At 36.7% G+C, this 21,671-nt stretch overlaps 1 protein-coding gene across 1 annotated transcript in view; it reads left to right on the forward strand.

The window, feature by feature from the left end:
* ZNF385D (zinc finger protein 385D) overlaps positions 1–21,407 on the forward strand; it is a 427,490-nt gene extending 406,083 nt beyond the window's left edge. Inside the window, exons 6-9 of the mRNA XM_063409080.1 lie at positions 6,672–6,905; positions 8,852–9,030; positions 10,366–10,467; positions 14,546–21,407. Coding sequence (XP_063265150.1) covers positions 6,672–6,905; positions 8,852–9,030; positions 10,366–10,467; positions 14,546–14,779 — 749 coding nt within the window. The 3' untranslated portion in view covers positions 14,780–21,407. The remainder of the gene's footprint in view (positions 1–6,671; positions 6,906–8,851; positions 9,031–10,365; positions 10,468–14,545) is intronic.
* Positions 21,408–21,671: the final 264 nt, after the last annotated feature.

Consider the following 21,671-nt stretch of genomic DNA (forward strand, 5'->3'; position numbering starts at 1 on the left):
AAACTCAGTCATCACCAAGCGCCCCTTAAATGAAAAATAAATGGCTTCTCCTCATCATTTCTTTACCTTCCAGTCATGTTTTTGTCAGCTACATTTGCCTAAGAACCCAAAACTCAGACATGGTGTGACACTTCCCTTCCTACCTCCTTCTCTTTCCACAGGCCTTTCACCCCCCAGCTGTTGCTGGTGCTGCCAGCTCCGTTCAATTAACCTCAACAGGAATGCAGTGGTCCCTCTGTGGTTCATCCTGTTCGAGATTAATGAACTGTGCTTTAAACCAAGACAACTGCTAGTAAAAAATTAGGTATCATTTCATTAGAAAATTTTGTACTCCTAATTAATGGAGGAGGTCATCTGAGGACTCGACAGAATTCAGTTTAACTGGAGGAAAATATCCACAGATCAAATACATGAAGTTTGCTACTTCGCTTTCATCGTCGCTCTCTCTGTGGTCACCTTTTATCACCAAACACGCTGTTTTCTGTCTCCCTGCCATCAAATCACCACCAAGGCATGTCGCTGGGAAGCATGGAGTAGAGGCAGCAGTAAAATGAAGTCACTTGTTGTGTAGCCAGTTGTTTCTTCATCTTCTGTTTCTGAGTGATGAACACTGTGTGTAATATGATTTATTTAAGTGTTAAAAAGCAGGGACTGGTCAAAATACTGAGGTCATTGCTTCTCTAGTTACAATTCAAGGAAATACCTGGTATTTGCCTTTCATGTTCGTTCTGGGAAACTTTACAGTCCTTCAATTTCTCAGTAATGCTTGTTTGGTACATTTGAGAAAAAGCTTGGGCAATAACTTAGACATGTTCAGACTCTCACTTTCTGGATATTAAAAGTAATTTTGATAGACACCTAGAAAACAAAAGTTAGCCAGGAACTTGACCAAGAAAATGCTGACAAGCCAGAGTAGTTACAAGGAAAGGGAGACAAAACAGTTAAACATCTGTTAAAAAACAGACTTAAAAAAAACAAGTTCAAAGAAGACAGCTCACCAAAAATTTTCAAACAGTGTTCCTGGTTGTTCATACACAGCTTTGTTTATCACTTCAGAGCTCTTGACTCTTCCATGATGCACAGTAATTAGTATCCATCCTGTAGATCAGATGAACACCATGGTTTCCAGTATTTCATATTGTACCATTGAAGGTGACCATAAAGTGATGAATTGCACAGCTTTCAATCACATATTTTGGTCTTTTATGCCCAAAGAAACCCTGTGATGTTTGGTACTTATGTATCTAAATCACAATGTAATCATTTTTTTCTTAGAGAAAATTTATATGGGTCCTCCTAATTTCTAAAGAGATACGTCTGTCTCTCCTAGTAAACATATCCATTATGGGAAGGATATATCTATAATGAATAGATTGAATCCAGGTTTTGAATGTAAAACTAAGTCTAATGACTGGATTTTTTATGTGATACCAAAAGAATCTTTTGTACAATATATTGTAAAGGGCCAGATATCCACCAACCACAAAACCAGTTTGTATTCTGCACATATGAAGGATAAGAAGTTGATATGTTTGAGTCAAAGTTCCTCACAGTGTTTTGTTTAAGTGCTGGAGCCAGTGGATGTGCTAGCACACATGCTTATGTTTCAGTATATGAGAACAGAAAATCAGCCAAGCACAAAAATATCTGTCAGCTGTCATTTTGGGGGGAATGGTACTTTGGTTTTGGTGTACTATTATATTTATAGATACTAAAGAAATTAAGCCTTGTCTTCAAATGTAATTACCACAGAAGTCATGGGAAATGGCATTTTCAAAGCAGCCCAAGGAAACTGAAGACCCAGTTCTTAGCAAGGAATATAATACACCAAGGAAAATAACACACCAAGTCCCAATCCCAGCCTTGAACATGCCAGTATCAAGGGTCTGTATGGGACCATTGACATGGGTTTGTTATAAGCTAGCCAGGTGATGATGTTTCTGCAGTAACAGAAGATCTTATAAGTGAAATATTTCATATCAAGTTCTGTTTGTCATGAGAAAGAACCTGTTTTTTACCTTCTGAAGGGGCACAGTTGCTGGGGGTTTTTTTGGTTGTTTTGTTGTTTATTTTTTTCCCTGAACAGTATTATGGGCCAAACGCTCAATCCTTTTATGTCAAAGGCGAAGTTTGATTTAAATGAGACCAAAATGCATGGATATGTGTAAATCAGATATTTTTAAATGTGTGCCACTTGAGATTGTGGAAGAAAAAACATGTTCATAAATATTTGTGATTTGTTTGAAGTCAGAGTACATTTCCCTCTGTGGGTCTATTTATAGCTTCAGGATAAGAAATTCTTAGGCTTAGTAGCAGGAACTGATGAGTGAGACTTTCACATGCTCAGAAGAAAAACATGAGTTGTAATTTTCTGTTTCTTCATACTAAAGAAAATTCATGAGTCTTGTAGCTGGGTTATAAAATTAATCCTACTTACTTAGGAGAACCTTAATCACAATGCAGTTTTCCACTTGAACCATGGTATCTGTAGTACTCAAAGAAGTCAGTTCTCACAGAATATTTTTTCATCTGTCTTTGTCTCTTGTTAAAATAGACCTTTGATTTTGCCAATGACCAAGAATAGATTGTAATGTAATATTTTTATATTTTTAGTTTTTATTCTGTTGCTATATTAAGACCAGGAACACAAATGGATTCTTGTGAATCCTGGACTGTTCCTTTTTTTTTTTTTTTTTTTTTTTCTTTTTTTCTTTTTTTTTTTTTTTTTTCTGCTGGAGTCCAACTCCATACAATATCAGCAATCAACTTCTATAATAAAGCCAAGCAGTGACAGTTGCAATAATGAATATTTGCTGGGTATGAAAATAGCACAGTGCTGCAAGCCTGCGTCACCAGAAACAAATCTTCCATTTGACTGTGGCTGAATTTCCAGCTCAATTTTAGAACATTTATTATTGAAATAGCTCTTAAAGCACTGTCATAATATAGTGTTCAGAAATGCTGATTCAGTCTCCAAGGCATGAACTCAAATGCCTTCCTACTTCTTTTTGGTGTTGTTTTTCCTTGTTTTTTGGTTGGGTTTTTTTTTGTTTGTTTGTTTTAATCCCTTATAACTTTAATGCTGTACCCTGTATTTAGGGCACTGAACTGTGGACAAGCAGCAACACTGTAATATATTCAAAGGGACTTGTGCTGGTTAGGTTAGAAGTTCTTGTGAGAAAAGGAATTGAATTGCCTCTTTGTAAGCTTACTTGACAGCTTTTAGAATGTTTTATCCTTAATCTCTGCTGAAAATTCTAAACTTTATATGAGGATGAGCAGCTTTGCATCTTTAAACGTGTCATGGATTTTACATGGTGAACTTTGATGGCTTTCTATTTATGTGTTAATGCCATTAATGTATTTGCATTAGTAGAATATAAAGCGTATTCATATAGGGCACCTCTTAAACATGCAGAATATATGCACTGAACTTTGATTATTTTTGAGATGAAGAATATGCTGATGACATTTACCATTTTTAATTTTTATATACTATGCTGCTTTAATTCATGCATCTCAGAATACCCTAAAAATATCCAAAACAGCTAGCATAATTGATTGTATTTTCTTTTCGCTTTAAAATAATTATATGGTGAAATATTAGATCAGCATAGATACTGAAGGTCAGATACTTGAAGCTTTTTTTTTTTTTTTACTTTCATTCATTGCCTCAGGTTTTCCTGTGGAAAATAAAGAAATTATGATCTATATTTTGCTTAGGGCTGAATGCTGACCCTTACACTGCAAAGCTGGCAATGGTGATTGATGTACATATCTAATTTCCTGCAAGGTTAGAATGAGCACCAACTTTGCCATCAATCCTGAGAGAATGTTAATGTCCCTTTCCCCTCCCTGGGCCATCTGCCCTTTGCCTTCCATGTCGCCAAGAGAGTACATTGGCTAAGCCTACTGCTGTACAGTAGTGCCAGGATGCAAAAGCTGGTGTTTTAAAAGCAGTGTTAATGCTTATAAAGCAACAGGGTTTGGGCTGGGATTAGACTTTTGAGTAAAATAATTTCACTGCAGCAGTTTTTGACTGAAGGAGAAAAAACATTCAATGGATTCTCTGGAATGGGAAAGGAGAGACTAGTTAACTCTACAGCTTTGTGGACAGATCTTCAAGGGCTTTATTTTTTCATCAGTTTCCCAACAAAAGGCTTAATATTTCAAAATATTTTTTTTTCTTTTGAAACATTATTTTAAAAAAAATCATGAATAAAAAGAGACTATTCAGCAAAGTAACACCGTTCTTTCTGCACTGATATTTGACATCCTCAGTACATTCAGGACATAACACCCTTCAGGCTCTCTTTTACGAAAAGGAACCTAACCTGTGATTTGACCTTGAGTGGGACTTTATTTTTTTGCTACATGCTTTAATGCCTGTCAATACCTGAATATTCACATGAAAAAAACCTGCTTTCTTGGGTTCATGAATGATAATTTTTAAAAACTCTCTGGGAGAGTATGTAGAAACATTACAAAATACACAATGTATAGAACCTAATAGAGTTTAAAGGGTCATATTCCCACTGATTGAAAGGGACTCATATTTGTGTGAATATTTGTTCAGCCAGCTTCAAGTCCCCTGGTAGGAAATATTTTTGGATCTGTGTAGGTAGTCTATTCCCAGGCTTCATTAACTTTAATATTAGAAAGAATTTCCTCACATATAATCTAAGTCTCTCTTGGTGTAATCCAATAGATGGTGTAGTCCTTGTTCTATTAGGAGGGATGAGGGAGAAGATATATTCTCTTATTTTTAGCTGCCTTCTACAGATATGAAAAACATTGTCAGTGCTCACCCTTTTCTTTCCATATTCACAATTCATGTTTTCTAAACCTCTAATTTATTTTGGCTCCCTACATCACAAACCCTCCCTTGTTGCTTTGCATTTGTATTGCTTCTGGATTAACAGCAAAACAAGTAACTTTGGGGTTTTTTTGACATTGCCGTCCCCAGACTGGACAGACCTGATCAGAAGAGGAAAAAATACCTCCTAAATATTTTACTTTGCACTTTTAGTGTGGTGGGGACCTGTTTTATAGCACAATGATAGAAGAGATCTGTGTTTGTCATGTCTGCCACTGAAAGATTTTTCTGAAAACCAAGCAAATAAACAAAGAAAACAATCAAAATAAAATAAACAATAAAGCTTCCCCAAATGCAGTATGGGGGTTGTTGTTCCTCATTCTGTGTTAATAGATCACATTAAACCTACTGAATGTGGATTTCTGCAATTGTCTTTACTGAAAAGCATCTAATTTTCTAAACTGTTTCTTCAATGCATTAATATTGTTTTGAATCAGGTTTCTCAGTGTGTTTGCCTTGCTTCCAGTTTGATATTGCCTGCTAAGCTATTAGTAATGTTGTCCATTAAGGGAAGTTTTTGAACAGTACTAGTCTGCAATGCACCACTGTAGTGGCAGTCAGTTGTGTCCCAACTGCATCGGAGCACATATTTAGCTCTATGAGTGAAAGAATTGCTATTTTGTCTATTCTAATGGGAGGCAGTAAATAAGGCACAGTACAGGTAGACAATCACTCACACAAAGTGATGTAGGAAACCAAAATCAGCCATGCTGGAAATTACCCAAATCCAGAATATCTCAGTAAAGTAACTAAGATTTTTTTTCTTGGAAAAGCTACTACTCAGTAGGCTTAATATGATAAAATACAGTGCTGCAAAGGCAGCTCCTGTCCTTTGTCTCCTTCTCATGTCCCCTACCCACAATCTTCTTCACTGCCTTCAGTGCTGGATTTTGCTGTCCTTCACCCTGCCAAGTACTTACAAGCACATGATAATGCCATATGCAAACATGTATCAATTATTCAAACTCCAATAGCATTGTGTATTTTGAGAACTATGGGTAAGGCACAAGTTCTTCAGTGCAAGGTCTAGGTTTCCAGATTTAGGTGTATATCCTGCTTGCAGTCTTTCCAAGAATACTATTGATAGGCAGAATGAAAATCTTAGTAGTGTTTATTTAGGTCTCAGATATGGAATGTTGTATATTTAGTTACTGTTATTAGTATGTATCATTATTATGTAATAATGGATAACAATGTGTACTGTGTATTTATAATTGCCTTAATTCTTTTAGTGTTGGTGTTGGGAAAAAATCAAGTGAAGGTGTTTTTTTGTGGGTTTTTGTTTGTTTGCTTTGTTTTGTGGGGTTTTTTACCTGATATAAAGGACAATTTTTTCATTTTAGTTTCATTAGTACAAGATGCTAAAACTTTAGCTTGGCTACCCAATCAGCATAAGTATTATGTGTTACTATGGCTGTTTATGCATCTGAAGTTGTGTGTATAAATTTTAACTGCCTGTTGTGCTGGTCATTTACATGACTTCTTTTACTGCATTTTTCTTCTGTTGTACAGTACAGGTCTTAATGACCTTTTTGTTCAGTTTATGAGTTCTCTGTGAGGAGACTGCAGGAGACAACACATGGTTTTTCAGTACATGGGAGGACTGTATTTCATAACCACACGAAATACAAAGAAAAAGGTCAGGTTTAGTTCATTACCATTAGTTAAACCATCACCAGAACAATCTGCCTCTTTTTGTCATCACAGCACTGGGATGTCAGCAAGAAAACACCAAAGGTCACACAATTATTTTTGTTTGTCTTCATTTCTTTCCATCTCCTCTCTTTACCCGCAGATACTAACACAGGGACACCAGCAATATCAACGACGACAACCGTGGAAATCCGGAAGAGCAGTGTGATGACAACTGAGATCACCTCCAAAGTGGAGAAAATCCCCACAACAGCCACTGGCAGCAGCACTTCCCCTTCCGTTGAGACTGAGGAAGAAAAAGCAAAAAGACTGCTGTACTGTTCACTATGCAAAGTCGCTGTCAACTCTGCCTCACAGCTGGAGGCGCACAACAGTGGTGAGATGGAGCACTGCTTGCTTGGTTTTTCCATTTTTTTTTTTTTTTCCTTCTGTCTCAAGAGCACTGCAATTATCTTCCCCTGAATAGATTAGATCTCTTGCAGCAGGGGACAAAGAGGTGGCGGAAAACTGGCAATTACATGGAATTCATTAACTATTAAAGTATAAAAATGACAGGCAAAGAGGCTTTCAAAAAAGGGAAAGGAATTTATTGCAAGTTGCAGATTTTCTTACTGTTTAGCTTTTGCAGCTTAAAAGCCTTATTGAGCTTAATGACAGCTCTAGTTCATTACCTTTGGTGTTCAGAGTTTGCGTAGGTTTGCTTGTGCCAGCTAGCAAACTGAGTATGAATGCCATTAGCTTTGTTTGAAATCTAACAAATTAAGGCTGAAAGAGGGAGCATCAGTCAGTCAGAGTTCAGTGATGGGAGTTAGAGTTCTTAGCTCCATACTCTCTGTTAATAAATAACTTGTTAAAATTATGTATGTTTTCCCTTTGTTTTCATCAACTGGTAGCAGCTGCTGCATGAGAATTGAATGGGTAATTTCCTACCTCCATCCTTCTCAGTTTTTAAACTTTTTCTTGTCACTAGAGCTAGTAGCATCAGTAAGTTCCTGTAGTAGGGAGCCACCATTCACAGTCACTATTTTAAGATGTTTTTGATTGGCTCAGTGGTGAGTGGGGTTAAAATATCTAGGGATTTAATATGGTGGCAGTGACCACCTAGAGCCATCTTACAGAAAGTTCCTGATTTTGGATGTCAGGGGCTACCTCTTATCAAGGGTAAGTAGGGTTAAGAGACAGATAGAGAATATTAGGTTTGAAATGTAGAGACAGTGATAATATACCTAGAACAAAGTTATCAATGGTTTTATGATGCAAGTAAGAAAGAAATAACTTTGGCATATCTATAGAACTCAGAATAGAAATTATAACTTCTTAGCATTCATAAGAAACAAAATTCCATCAGTTTTGAGTGCTGTGTGCCAGATCTTCAACTGGTAAAAGTTCACCTTTAAGCTGTACCCTTTTAAACTCTTTAAGTTCATTATGAGGGTTAGACTCTAAATATTCTGATCAGGCTGAGAGCCAAAACACTATTCTGAATATTTAAACACAACCATACAAGTTTTTGCTGCCTGTGTTGATAAACTGTGTGTGTGCTTACACACATGCATTTTTTTATAAGTCTCTGGGGGTGCATACAGCAATTAGCAGTGGAGTGGTGGTTCTGTATGCAGTAGTTAGTCCATTATCATCACAGACTACCTGTGTGAGAGTCAACAGCAGAAGAAATTGTTCAGTCTGAATAAAAGGTACAGCAACAGAACACCAGTGTTCTTTATCCAACCTTTATTTACAAAGGAAAAACAAAAATAAATGCAAGTGCATTTTTCTCACATAAATATTTCTCACATGTTTTCGTTTCTGTCCAGGACATGAATGATCCGTAGGTTGCTTCCAGGAACCTCTGCCCCTTTCTAGTTTGCAGAGTAATTAGTTAATTACTAGATTTACTTGTAAGCTACCTAGACATAATATTTATCAGTCTGTTCAGGAGGACTACAAATCAAAGCCAACTACATCTTTAATAGCTAAATTACTTTTCTTTTGCAACTACAATTCAGGTCTTATTAGCAGCAGGAGTTAATGAGAAAAGTCACACGCATTTAACCTCACATCAGGGTATCTGTGCCACTACTTTCTGGTGTGGCTGCTTTGTTCTAGTGCATTACCTATAGGTATGTAATTTAGTAACTAAATATCAGGTGTGAAATACTGTTATATTAGTATGACTCTAATACAGACCAACACGGTCCTATTCCAAGGATAGCACATGGCACCAAGCTGAGGCCCATATGATTTTATTTTAAAAAGAAAATAATAAAAAAAAGCAACCCAGTTGCCAAAGTTGTTTCTGTTTCCCATTTCTATTGTCTCCAGGGACTAAGCACAAAACTATGCTGGAAGCTCGGAATGGAAGTGGAACCATAAAAGCGTTTCCCCGGGCAGGCGTAAAAGGCAAAGGACCTGTGAATAAAGGAAATACAGGCCTTCAGAACAAAACATTTCACTGTGAAATATGTGATGTGCACGTAAACTCCGAAACACAACTGAAACAGGTACTCAGCCAGCTTGTAGAGTGAGAATCTTTGGCTGTTCTTTGTCTTCATGGTGGTAAAGTACCAACACAGACAGCACATGTCAATATAACAGTTCATGTCCAAATGGAACTTACAGTTTTGTCCATTGTGCTTGTCTGCCATGCTGTATGTTTTGTTTAAATTATAATTTTCATCATAATTAAGTATGTCTTCTCAAAAGCTCTCAATTATACTCTTTATTTGGTAAAGAATTATAGAAGGTGTAAGCTGCAACACGTTACAACTGTTTTTGGACTGCTAGAATTGTCCTGAACTAATAAACTCTGCCGTTTCATTTACTGCATGATATTTGCCTTGACAAAGATGTGAAAGTGGGTGCAGCCAGTACTTTCCCAGAACACCGAGTAACCTGCTTAGAAATGTGGGATGGAGAAGATTTCTAATATTTTTATCAGCGTTTCTCTCTAACTGAAAAGCATGACCTCTAAATTGCAATTACACTAAGTTATGTTCAGTCATTCTTCAGATGATCAAAGCTTTCTGAAAAACACTTAGTTTAATTCCATATGCCTATTGGAATTAAATACTTGTTAAGGAACTTAACAAGAACGAAGATGAATTCAATAATGGACAATAGAAATACCCATTTTGGTTTCAGGAAAAAATATCCAGTTCTGTGTCTTTTTATTGTTATAACTCTCTTGAAAGTGAAAATCAAAGTAAAAATACAATTCTGAGAAATGTCCCTTACTTCTAATACTGCAAGATAATCTTTGTAGAAAGATACTTTAAAAATCTCATAGATCTTATGAAGAAAATAATGGATTTTGAGCATTTTTTTCACTGTTACTTAGTTTGATATGTAACCATCTCAGAAGAATCTCCAGTCATCTTAGGGACTTAAACAACTTTATGACCTTATATTCTTCCCCAAATAGGGGATGCTTTACTATCTAATATTCTTTAAAAACTTTCTATTAGCAGTGGATTGAATTTGATGGGTGCTTTATAGAGTTAGGGAGGACTTTTTCAAAGGCTTCTGTCTTAACCTGACTCAAGTCCTGCTGAAGTTAGAAAAGGTCAGAAAATATTTAACTGTAGTGAAAGCTGACTCAAACCTAGACTGGTGAAAATTCTAGTCCCAACATGTGGTGCACAAAGGATCCTTCAAATTTCAAGTGAGCCTATTCTATTTCATTATTGAATTAGTCAAAGTAATGCTGTTGTAGAGCAAAAGCCTTTAGTATTGGAGTGGTAATCTTGTGTAAAGCAGAACCTGAAGTTATGTGTTGTGGCGTTATCACCCTTTGTTTTCTTTCCCCATCTCCCTCCTCCCCAAATATATTTTAACAGCACATAAGCAGTAGAAGGCACAAAGACAGAGCTGCTGGGAAGCCACCTAAACCTAAATACAGCCCTTACAACAAACTCCAAAAGGGAACACATCCTCTAGGGGTAAGCCAATCACGCTGTTTATTTGACTTTTATTTTAATCCTGATAAGTAGGATTTTTGGAAAACATAAGTGAAAAAACGTTGAGAACTAGAGTAATAATGTAAGCCATTGGAGTATCAAGTACATGAAGGAGCCAGTGGAAGCCTACAAGGGATTTTTGTATATACTTAAAGGGGTATTTACTACAACCTGTGGACCCTTGCTTTTGTGGCTACTCTGAATAACCTCAAAAAAGAAACTTGTTGCAAAGGCCATTAGAGAGCAAGAGACGGAAAAAACTTCCAGATGTCAAACAGGATTTTTCCAGTTTTTGCCAAGGACAGTAGTGATGAAATAACTAAATAAAACTCTATAAAATATAAACCATTCATTCTATCCTTATTTAGAGAATTGTTGAGATAACAAGTGAAACAATTAAAAAAACCTGTCTCTTCTTTCATTCAACTGTTTCAGGATGGTTCTGGTCACATTTTCAACTGCCAGGATAAACTGGCTGAGAAGGTTTACTTTTTCAATAAAAAACCCTCTAAGATGCTGCCACTAGGAATTAGCTTATATTGTGGGTGGGATAATGAAACATCTGACATTTATCTTCTCCATTAGTTAAACAACTACATGAATGTTATATCTGCTGCTTTGTAAGGGTTTTATAAATGGTTCTGGCAGAAGGAGGGTATTGATTCATTGTCCTCATAGAGATTAGTCCCTTATGCCTTGACCATCTTCTCTGATGCAGGCACAATATGGAGCTTTTTTTTTTTTTTTCACAGAAAAAGTGAAAACCCATTTCTCTTTACACTGAGTTAAAGCTCTTGGCAGAAACTGTGTCCTTGTTGGGGCAGCCCTCATGAGTGGCATATTCATGCAGAATTGTAGAATAAAGCAGTGTATTGTAGAATAAAGCAGTGCACCATTCTGCTAGATCCACTAATAGGAAAATAGCCCCATAGGGTTTCTCAGTAATCCACAAGAAAATCAAGGTCTCCAATACAAACTGTACTGAAAGGAATAGAAAATATGTACTGGGGTAAGTAGGATATGGAATCAGGAAAGCCTTTCTGGCAGGATTATTATTCCTTTAGGAAATGCATTATTTTTCAGGGGATAAAAACAACTATTACATTGTTGTTGTCGTGCACAGTTCTCTGCCAATTTATGTAATGGTGATTTCTGAGAACTCCAGCCAAGGTTCAAGACAAATAACACCAGTGTGTCCTTTCCCTGCTCCCTCAATCCCAATTGCTCACAATATACAGGTCAGGCTAGAGGGCATCAAAGAGGCAATAGGGATTTAAGAACGAACTAGCAATAAATGAACAGATATATGTGGTAGAATTGTGGCTTCAATAAGAGAGACCAGTTCTCCATTTTGTCTTCAAGGTTTTGAATATAAAAATTGCAGGAATTATTGTCACTTGAAGTGCAGAATGGCACAGCAACAAGCCAGAGATACTCTAATTTCACCTTCAATTTAATGCTTTTTCTTTACTCCCTTCCCCTAGCTGAAGCCATTAATATTTTGTTACTTGTCCCTTAGTGTACTTCATTGGAAAGGAAACAAATAATGGCTCCTTTACTCCTAATGTTGACCTGTGATTTAATTACGGGTTAGAAATGAAGGTGCAAGGTACTGTATGTGTTAAGTATTACTAGTTTTGCAGCTACCTTGAAATCAGAATCATGTTGATAAGTTAACTGAAAAGCTATCTGACAACAGTAGAAGTACCTGATTCCTCCAAGAATGGCAAGAAAGCCTTAGCCTTTTAATAGAAAGAGCTACATGAGATCTTTGTTCTTCATGACAAATATGTATGGACATCATCAAATTTGCCTACAGAAATTTAAAAAAGAACAAGCTACATTGTCATAGCTTTTCTAGACCTTCTTTTACCAGGTTTTCAATATCATTTGTACTTTTCTGTCTGTTTTAAATTTACATGCTTCAGAGATAGAAGCTTTATGAAGTCCCACAATGATATTTGAGAGTTTAAGACGTGCTGTAGTGTTGGGACTTACTTGGTATTTCTTCAAGCCACAACTTTCCAGCAGGTATAACATACTGCACTGGAGAGAAAAAGGTTGTCAAGCATTTGATAGTCCAACCTTTCTGCAATAAAATAACTGTTACAAAAAACATCCTTTACTGTGAACTCTAGACCAAAGAGCACTTTGTACTCAGGGTTACTTTTTTTATTTTCCTCAGGGTTTTTTGGTTTTTGGGTTGGTTTTTTTTTGGAGGGGGTGGCGTGTGGAGGCATATTGTTTTGTTTTGTGATTTTGTTTGGCTTTGGTTTGGGGTTTTGGGTTTTTTTCCATTCTAAATAAGGCTGTAAAAGGTATTTATTAAAAATGTAAGGATGGAGGAAAAGTCATATATTCAGCAAAGGAAGAAGACAGCTTAGATCAGTAAGCATAACACTGATCAAGGAAAAGATAAGATCGTTGCTTTTCACAGGCACCATAAGGAATTCTATATCTATATCTATTATATCCTTTATTAAGAGAATTAAAGAATTTGGTTTGATCTGAGTGTTTCTCCCAAAGCTTTAAAGGACCTGGAAGCCAACAGTGTTGCCAATGGGTATGGGGAAAAATAAAAATCCTCTATCCATCTGGCCAGTAAAGAACCAACAGACCTTCTGGGATATGGTGACAGCGTAATGATGAAACTCAATTGTGGTTCATGCCAGGGTACTCCTGTCCTTACTTTCTGATGATTCACTCAGTAGGGTTCTGTTGAGTTGAAAATGTCAGAGTGATATTGTGCAAATTAATTACTTGAAAATCACCTTTTAAGTCAAGAATGAGAAATTGTGTTTCCTTGTAAGTAAAAAGTGTCCATACTTAACATGGAGATGTACCACTGCAGGGTACACATATTCTGTATGTTCAATACCAGGCATTCAGGTTTATGCCCTTTGCAAGACTTCTCAGGTCATGCTAGGACACAGACCCACCCAGAGTCCATCAGAGAAGAGTGGGAACCTTTCTTAGTCAGTAAATGAAGTTTCTAATCTTATCTCAGAGTTATAAAAACAGGACTGCAAAGGTATTCAGGCCCCTGGCATCTCATTAGAAACTTGAAATTCCAATGAAAACTGCAAAAATCTATAGAGACTGCTCTGATGGTCATTTGTATGCATCCCAAATGCAAATTTTCTTAAATATTACTGGACCTCTTGTAATTATTTTCTGTCTTGGAGAAACTTCAGGGTTTAGGTTTTTTTTCCTCTTTTAGGAAGCCGTAATTGAGGCTTTTTTGATTTGTATTTGGTAGTCCACAAATTAAAATCATGTCATGATCTTAATTGTTTTTTTAAGAAGAAACCTCAGTGGTAGGAGCAGAAATATCATAGATTGGCAGAATACTACTTTAAAATATCTTCCAAATTTTCACAATCCTTGTAAGAACGAACACTATCTTAGTGGAACACAGCTGAAGACATTGATGATGCAGCAAAACTATATGGGGCAGCACCCATTTAAACATATGGAACATGAGAGATTTTTATAACTCATGAAAGATAAGATTGGTTTATTTGTTTGTTATTAGAAGCAGGAGTAAATGAAGAGGAGCTATATGGAGATCTTAATTTTAAGTAGCACTCTCATCCTAATGATTAAAACAAAAATATCTTGTAAGATCGGGAAATAGGATATGTTTTCATTCTGCTCTGGTCTCTACATTAAGCTGTCCAGATGGAGATCTGTTAATTGATATCTAATTTTTCCTTGTTTAATTGTTGCAGGGTACCTTCAGCTTTACTTTGGTGCAGATTCCCCAGTAACATTTTAGATTTGCTTTGATTTCTAATCTCATATTAACTTATGAGTGTCAGCAATAAGGAGTGAACACTGGAACTGTTTGTCCCCAAACCAAATCCTTGTACTTGTGCAGTGGGTGAGGTCATTTCACCTGTTACAAGTCTGTAGCTCACAGAGTCAGTGGCCACCCTGAGGCCTCTCTTGCTTGATTTTGCACTATATTTTGTATAATCTTAAGTGAAGCTCCCTCTCTTGTAGCCAGCATGAACAAATTATGTGTCTCTGTTTGTTTGTTTTCTCTTCTTCCCCACAGGTAAAATTAGTATTTTCAAAGGAACCTTCAAAGCCGATGGCCCCACGAATCTTACCAAATCCGCTGGCAGCTGCAGCAGCAGCTGCTGCTGTGGCTGTCAATTCCCCCTTCAGTCTTCGCACAGCCCCAGCAGCCACCCTTTTCCAGACTTCAGCACTTCCTCCAGCACTCCTACGACCAGCTCCTGGGCCTATACGGACCACCCACACTCCTGTGCTGTTTGCTCCTTACTGAACTCCAAACAGGAATCAATTGTACTGCAATAATTTTTCAATTCAAAACAAACAAAAAAATGAAAATCAAGAACATTGAACTATGCAGTGTTTATTTATAGTTTAAAGTATATATGAAGAGCCAGAACTTTTGATAGAGAACTGAACAAATTCTGAAAGGGGGAATGGGCAGTATTTTCTCCAGATGAGAACATTTCTCTTGAGCATTGATCGTTTTAGAACTGATCTCCAGCATTGACTTGTAGTGACATATAAAACTTACAAAGCCTTTTGACTGTGCATTTTGGCACATATTTCCCTGCAATGTCTTTCCTGCTTTATGAAACAACTTACAAATTTGTCTAAAGGGCATTAACTGGTTCCAATGTATATAAAATACTTTATTCTGTAGATTAAAGAAGAAGGAAAAAAAACAACACTGTGAATAGTAGTACCCTTACCAATCCTCCTGCCAAATCAGCAGTTACTGGGTATTTATCTGAACAAAAGTAGATACAATAGATGTCTTGTAATATAGTAGTATTGTGTCTCTATCTATGCCACTAGGTTTCTAACTGAGTTGCAAAAGATGAAATGAACAAAATTATGTCACTTTGGTAAGTAGTCAAAAATTATTACAATAACATGGAGCTGTTCCTGGTGAGAAAAGTTTTCCTCACTCACAGAAGAATGAAAATAATCTAGGTTAGGGCAAAGAAAGAGATAAAGAAGATCTAGTGGGGAAAAAATAATTCAGATACTGTACACAGAATGGGTCAAATGTTTATTTAACTGAGAATGTATGTGTACACTGTGTTTTTATTCAAAAAGTGTAATACATACGGGATAGATCAATGTTTAAGACATGACAGTAGAAAACAAAAAATACACTCTTGTCATGAAACAGGCCTGACACTTCAGTGTTGAGCAGAGGGAAGACACAAATCGGTCACACAGAGTCATAACTGGCAAATGAAAAACAGGAGAAAAATCCTGGTCTCATTTAAGTCAGTTTAAAGTTCCTTCTGACTGCACTGTAGCCAGAATTTCATCCCAAGAATGGCACATATTCATTTTATGTCACACCAGTGGGAGTGTCTGTAGATACAGGTAATATTTTTTGCTATAGGCTTATTCTTAGCAACAGACTTATTTCCTTGTTTTATTTCCTGCTGATGTGATATAAAATGTCTTAATATACCTATAAAATGTAAACAGTGACACATGAGATACATATTACGAGATAACTGCACATCATGGGTTTGGAACAAATACAACTTCTAGGATCTCAAGGGACCCTTGAATTCTGTAGCTGACCGTTATGTACAGACAGCTTAAAGCCTTATATATTTACTGTGAGGCTTAAAGGGGTTGACTGTGTCCCTTTAAAGTAAGATTTATCAGGGGTATATATAGATATATTGTATATATGTTAGAGTAAGAAAAATAACTTATAAACAGAAAATCTACTATATAAAAATAATTATATAACCATTGATTTCACATGTGGGTCATTAAGTGGTAAGCAACAAACAACAGAGAAAAAAATAGACTTCTTGAATCTGATCCTTGCTGCCTGCTTTTTCCCATAGGGAGCTGAAAAGTATCTATTAATATTGGGTGCGCTGCTGAGTCACATGCAACCACTCTGAATGTGTAGCTAAGTGAAATGCCTACCATACATTTAGGCAGAATAAAATTTAAAAGCATAATTTAAGTTTAGACGGGGAAATTATTTGAAAGATTTTATTAACAGGCAGTAATGCAAAATATTGACCATGGGGTTGCTATATAATGCTGCCTGTGGTTAATGCAGACAGGTGGGAGATACAGAGGATGGAAATATACAGCACTTTTGACTTGCAGTTCATCAGTGAGCCTTCCATTTACATTCATATTTGCATTTTTTAAACCTCTCCTCATTTAGATTTTATAAAAAATATATAAAGAGAGAGAAAGAAGAGGTTCCATGGATATCTGTGTCCAAAGAATTCCAAAGAGATGCATTTATTTATCTAGAAGTATTAAAATAAGTTCTATATTATGTATTTGTATTTCATCCAGTTTATTTGCAAACGTTTGTGCCTTGAAATGAAATGAGCTTTTGTTTATATTTAATTCACACCTATGTAGCCATGAAAAAGACATGATGGTGATTCCAGGGCTAATTACCAGCTGGATTGCTTTGGCCTAATTTTCAAAACAACAGTATAAGTAAGTTCCTGAAGCCAAGTTTAGACATCTAAATAACTAGGGGCTGACATTTAAAAGGGCTCTCTACTCCGCAGCTCCCAGTAAAGAGACAGTAAATAAGCCAGCCTTCAAAACCTGTTCCTCACACTCAATTGAAAAAATGTTTCATTTTATTTGGGTACATGATATGATAAGATTCAGTGGACTTGGTCTTTTAAGCCTGCTTTCAACTTTCCATCTGTTTGCAGAGGCTGCAGTGCCATTGCCAGCTGTGTTCAGATTCCTCCTTGAAAAGGGCAACAGCTTTCAAGCTGTGCTCCATGAACCACCAGTTGTTTTCAGAGCCTTTTGTAAGAGCCTGTGTAAGTAAGATCTTGCTAAAGGAGCAGAGGAGAACTCACATTTTGGGAAGGTAGAAGATCTGGGCAGGCTTTCTTTTCCCCATGAGGAAGCAGGCAGATGGGAAAATGGGAGATAGACAAATATCCTGAGGGCTCTTATGCACAGCCTTCTGGTGCATGGACACCTGCTGTACATCCTGCCGTGTTGTTGTGATGCCATCAAAATCAACAGGCTGATCCTTGCCAAAACGTGGCCTGTGGCATGTATGGAGGCACAGTACTAAGGACAGAGTTCATGCAAATTTTGCTAGAAATAAGAGTGTCATTTCAACTATTTACATCAACTAGTTTGCAATGACACCTTCAGTTTTCTTGGACCTCTTTTGTCACAGTGCTCTATGGAACAAGCTTTTGTTCACACGAGTCTCTTTTAAAGTTCAGCTGTAAACAACAAACTCAGTTCCTTTGTCTCTTACTCACTACCTAATAAAGGATAAAGCCTAAATGTTAGAATGTATAGTGGATTTTCTGTGCCTTGCTGCTCCACCCCTTCTCGGTCAGTAACAAGCCAACGTACCCAGGACATCAGCACAACAGTTCTATTATATATATATAGATATATATATTTATCTGTCAAGGAGAATACTGGCACAGCAATCTGATGGGGCAAAGAGAACTTCTGGTCAAGGGTATGTCCACAGCAGATTACAGAGGAGGTAGCAAACAGAAGACACTTTACACCTACTTGTCAATACATCCAGTGTGGAGAGCACTATTAAAGAAAAACATCCCGTCCTATTTCATATTACTGTAGCACTCCAGGGCCAAGAGGAAGCCTAAAGCACAAAGAAGCAGATCATTTCATCGAAGTCACTCACTGGGATAAGAGTGTGAAATCAGCCTGTGGGGAAGTGGCTGGGTAATGAACTCAGAAAAACAATCAGGTTCAGGGATGTTTTCTTACATTCTATTCAAAGTGTTAAAGAACAGCTATCCTGTTCTGACCTGAAGAGATGGTATTTTTGTGGGAGATATATATATATTTATTGATATTTTTATGCTATCTGCGTTTTTCCAAATATCTATGGCTTCAAACCTTTGTTCCGAAGGATCGTCATTGCTCTGAACCATGAAATTAGCTACCTTCTTGAAAACTGCTGTAAAAGCTGATGTGAGGGGTCAGTAAGCAAATGGTATAAATATGATGATCTAAAATGAAAAAAAGAACTGACCATGTCAAGAAGTATTGTATTTGAAAAGTATACATCTTTATTTTAAGATAAATTATATAAAATTATATAAAATTAGGAATAGCTAAATAAAGTTAATATAATTAGAAGAACTACATCTGTCATTTTAGTATTGAAATATTACAATTGGCTCTGCATTTTAAAAGTTTAAAAGACACTCAAGGTGTCAAATCAATGCAAGGATACTTTTGGTAAATTTAGTGTCTCACTTCATTATCTTCCATTTACATCAGGAATACCATAACTGAATGGACCTGCCTTTAGTCTATTTAGTTCTATTTTATATGCCAAAGACGCAGTAGCATGTTGGCCCCATATTTCCTGAAAAGTGAAATCATGCTGCTTAGGAGCCCCTGTTTCTGCCTTTCACTCCCAGTAAACACATAGTTTTTAGAGTCTCTTCAAAGCATCCTGGGGAGTTTCTAACCCGATATCTTCTTTCAGCAAAAGTAAACATCATTTTATGAACTTTATATCAACACTGAGGAGCAAGATCTAAAAAGGTTTTCACAATTGTAACATTTTTTTGGGTAGATACAAGGCACAGACACTCGTTGCACAGATCTTGTTAAAAACATGTGAAGTCAGAACCTAGACCAGTTCATGAGTGTCCTGGTTCTGGGGTTAACTCACAACAATAAGAAATCTGTTCTTTTTACTAACAGGTGTCTGAATTTTGATTTCTAAAACTGACTTCAGCACAGTTCAGGCTTCAAGACTCTAAGCTCCCAAAGCTCCCAAGAAAATAAGAGTGGGCTTCCTGTTTATCAAGATGCATATGAAAATGTGAGCCTATACTATGTCAAATGTTAAGTATTTTTTGACATCACATCTTCTGTTCTCATTGTTTATCTCTTAGTGCCATTCCTTCAGTGCCAATCATACAGAAGCTTCTGTGCTGGAATTCAGTACATGACTAAAAGAAACAGTAATACTGATAAATCCTATCTTAAACTAGTTGAAATCTCAAACACACAGCAAAGGGTTTAGCCAAGGATGAGAGTTTTATGGCCTCTCCCTTCTACAGGTTTATTAAAATTCAGGACCATTTAGGAGTAAATGTAACTATCTGGAAGATGATTATTACATAGCCTGACCTGAAATGTCAGCAGCTGAAAGAATCTGCTCCAGACTGAAATGAACAATGGTATGAAAACCATAATGCTCTTAACTTTGGGACTCCTGATAGCAGTGGCAAAAATCTTTGATTTCAATAGAGGCAATTTTTTGCTCTTAGTGGACAAGGCCTTTTGCAGTCATGCTGTGTACTGCAATTAGGTGTCATTCAACTCTGATTCAGTATTGATACTTTGATAAAGAAACTTGGCTGAGTGTGAAACATGATTAGTGACTGCCTGGTTTGTGTTGGTCCGCTTCATGCTGGGATGATGCTTGGGTGGTGAAATAAGAAGACTTGAAAGAGTCAATGTAAAGAATTTGGTGGTCTAATTTGACCCTTTTTCCTTGTGCAATGTTCTTAAATGGAACTTCTGAGGTATGAACAAGCTGGAGAATTCCTGGATAAAAAAGTAGGGACCTTGAAGATCGTGAGATCTTAACTTTAAAATAAGTTTGATGAGAAAGAACTCAGAAGACATTCTTTGGATTAGATACCACAGCGACATTGTAGCAATGGTCTTCACACTTGGCACACTGTCAATACAATGGCATTTTTTCTGTTCACAGTAGAAATCAAGGATTTGACACCAATGGTTAGGAACAAGCTTAGTTAATAATAGTCATTGCATAGGTTTTGGACACTCAGTTGAAGGACACAATAATTTTCCTTGGTACTCCATGTCTTCAGGCGTGTTCATACCAGCCAAGATATCACTACATTTTATCAACACCTGGGTCTCCAGAAAGAATATCCATACTCTTAATTTCTTTTTATTACAATTAGATTTTTCTTCTGTGTTTCTTTATTCATTGTCTTGTCTCTCACATGAATGAACAGAATCCATAAAATTAAATATACATTTAAGAAGTATGTAATCATCAATGCCCCTATTGGGCTATTTGATCAGAGTCAATAAATTGAAAAAAGAATTTAAAGCAGCACAGCAACAGTAATGGTAAAATAGTGTGAAGAGAGAACATCTATACTACAGTGCTCTTTACCTAATCTAGAGTTTTATGGCACAGACAGCTGTTTATTCTTTCATACTTTCCTGACATATTCATCTTTTGGGATCCTTCAAAGGTTTAATCAAATTTAAATGTTTAAATTTCTTATGTTCAGTAAAAACATTTATGTATTTCTGAGTGCAAAAGCAATATAAAAAGGGATAAAACCCACAAACCATTTTCTCACTAAAAATGCCTGCAGCATTTGTTAACAATGTCAGCCCTTTCTCTGCTGGTGGCTCGTGGCTGGCATTTACCATGGGAACTGTTCTCATTGAGACATGTATCAGGTGAAAACTGTCAGTTCAAAATACAATCTGTCAAGTGCAGACATTCATTTGGGGCACAACAATGTGGGAGATGAGAGAATATAGGCAAAACTATGCCTTTCTAGTAGCTTGTTTGAACCCTCTCAACACTGCCTGGTGGCTTGATGGGGAGGGGCAGAGGTTCTCAATGTGGTCATTCTGTTGTATTTATAACACAGAGGATGTAAGTTTGAAAAATGTCTTGTTTTGAGAATTTTTAACCAGTGCTTCAGTATGGGGGATGATCCACCCCCTCTACCCACCCAAAATTGTAATCCTTCCTTCAGACATATTTTCAATGTAGACTTGCCATGATATTATTGCCAGTCAAACTGCTGCCTGAATCTGATTTTTCCATTGGAATAAAACTATTCATGTCAGTTTTGCTACCCTGAAGGAGAACCCAGGAATTAAAAATGAAAATGTAATGAGCCTCAAGATGGGTCACTTTTTTTTTTTCTTCCTGCAGTTGCTCATGTCCGACCAGTTTGCTGAAATCTACACGTCAGTCAAAGAGAAATTGCCTATTTCTTTCTTCTTCTTCTACTGTTTTTACAGTTTTAGAAAGGAGATGGAACAGCTGTAGCTCTTTATCCAATGACTCACACTAAAGCCACCTTGTAGTCAACAAATGCCTGTACATGTATTGCCTCTCTGCATACATGCAGATTTTCTCCCCTCCAATCCTTCTAAAT

Source organism: Prinia subflava, chromosome 1, assembly GCF_021018805.1.
Source record: "Prinia subflava isolate CZ2003 ecotype Zambia chromosome 1, Cam_Psub_1.2, whole genome shotgun sequence".
Classification (NCBI taxonomy): Eukaryota; Metazoa; Chordata; class Aves; order Passeriformes; family Cisticolidae; genus Prinia; species Prinia subflava.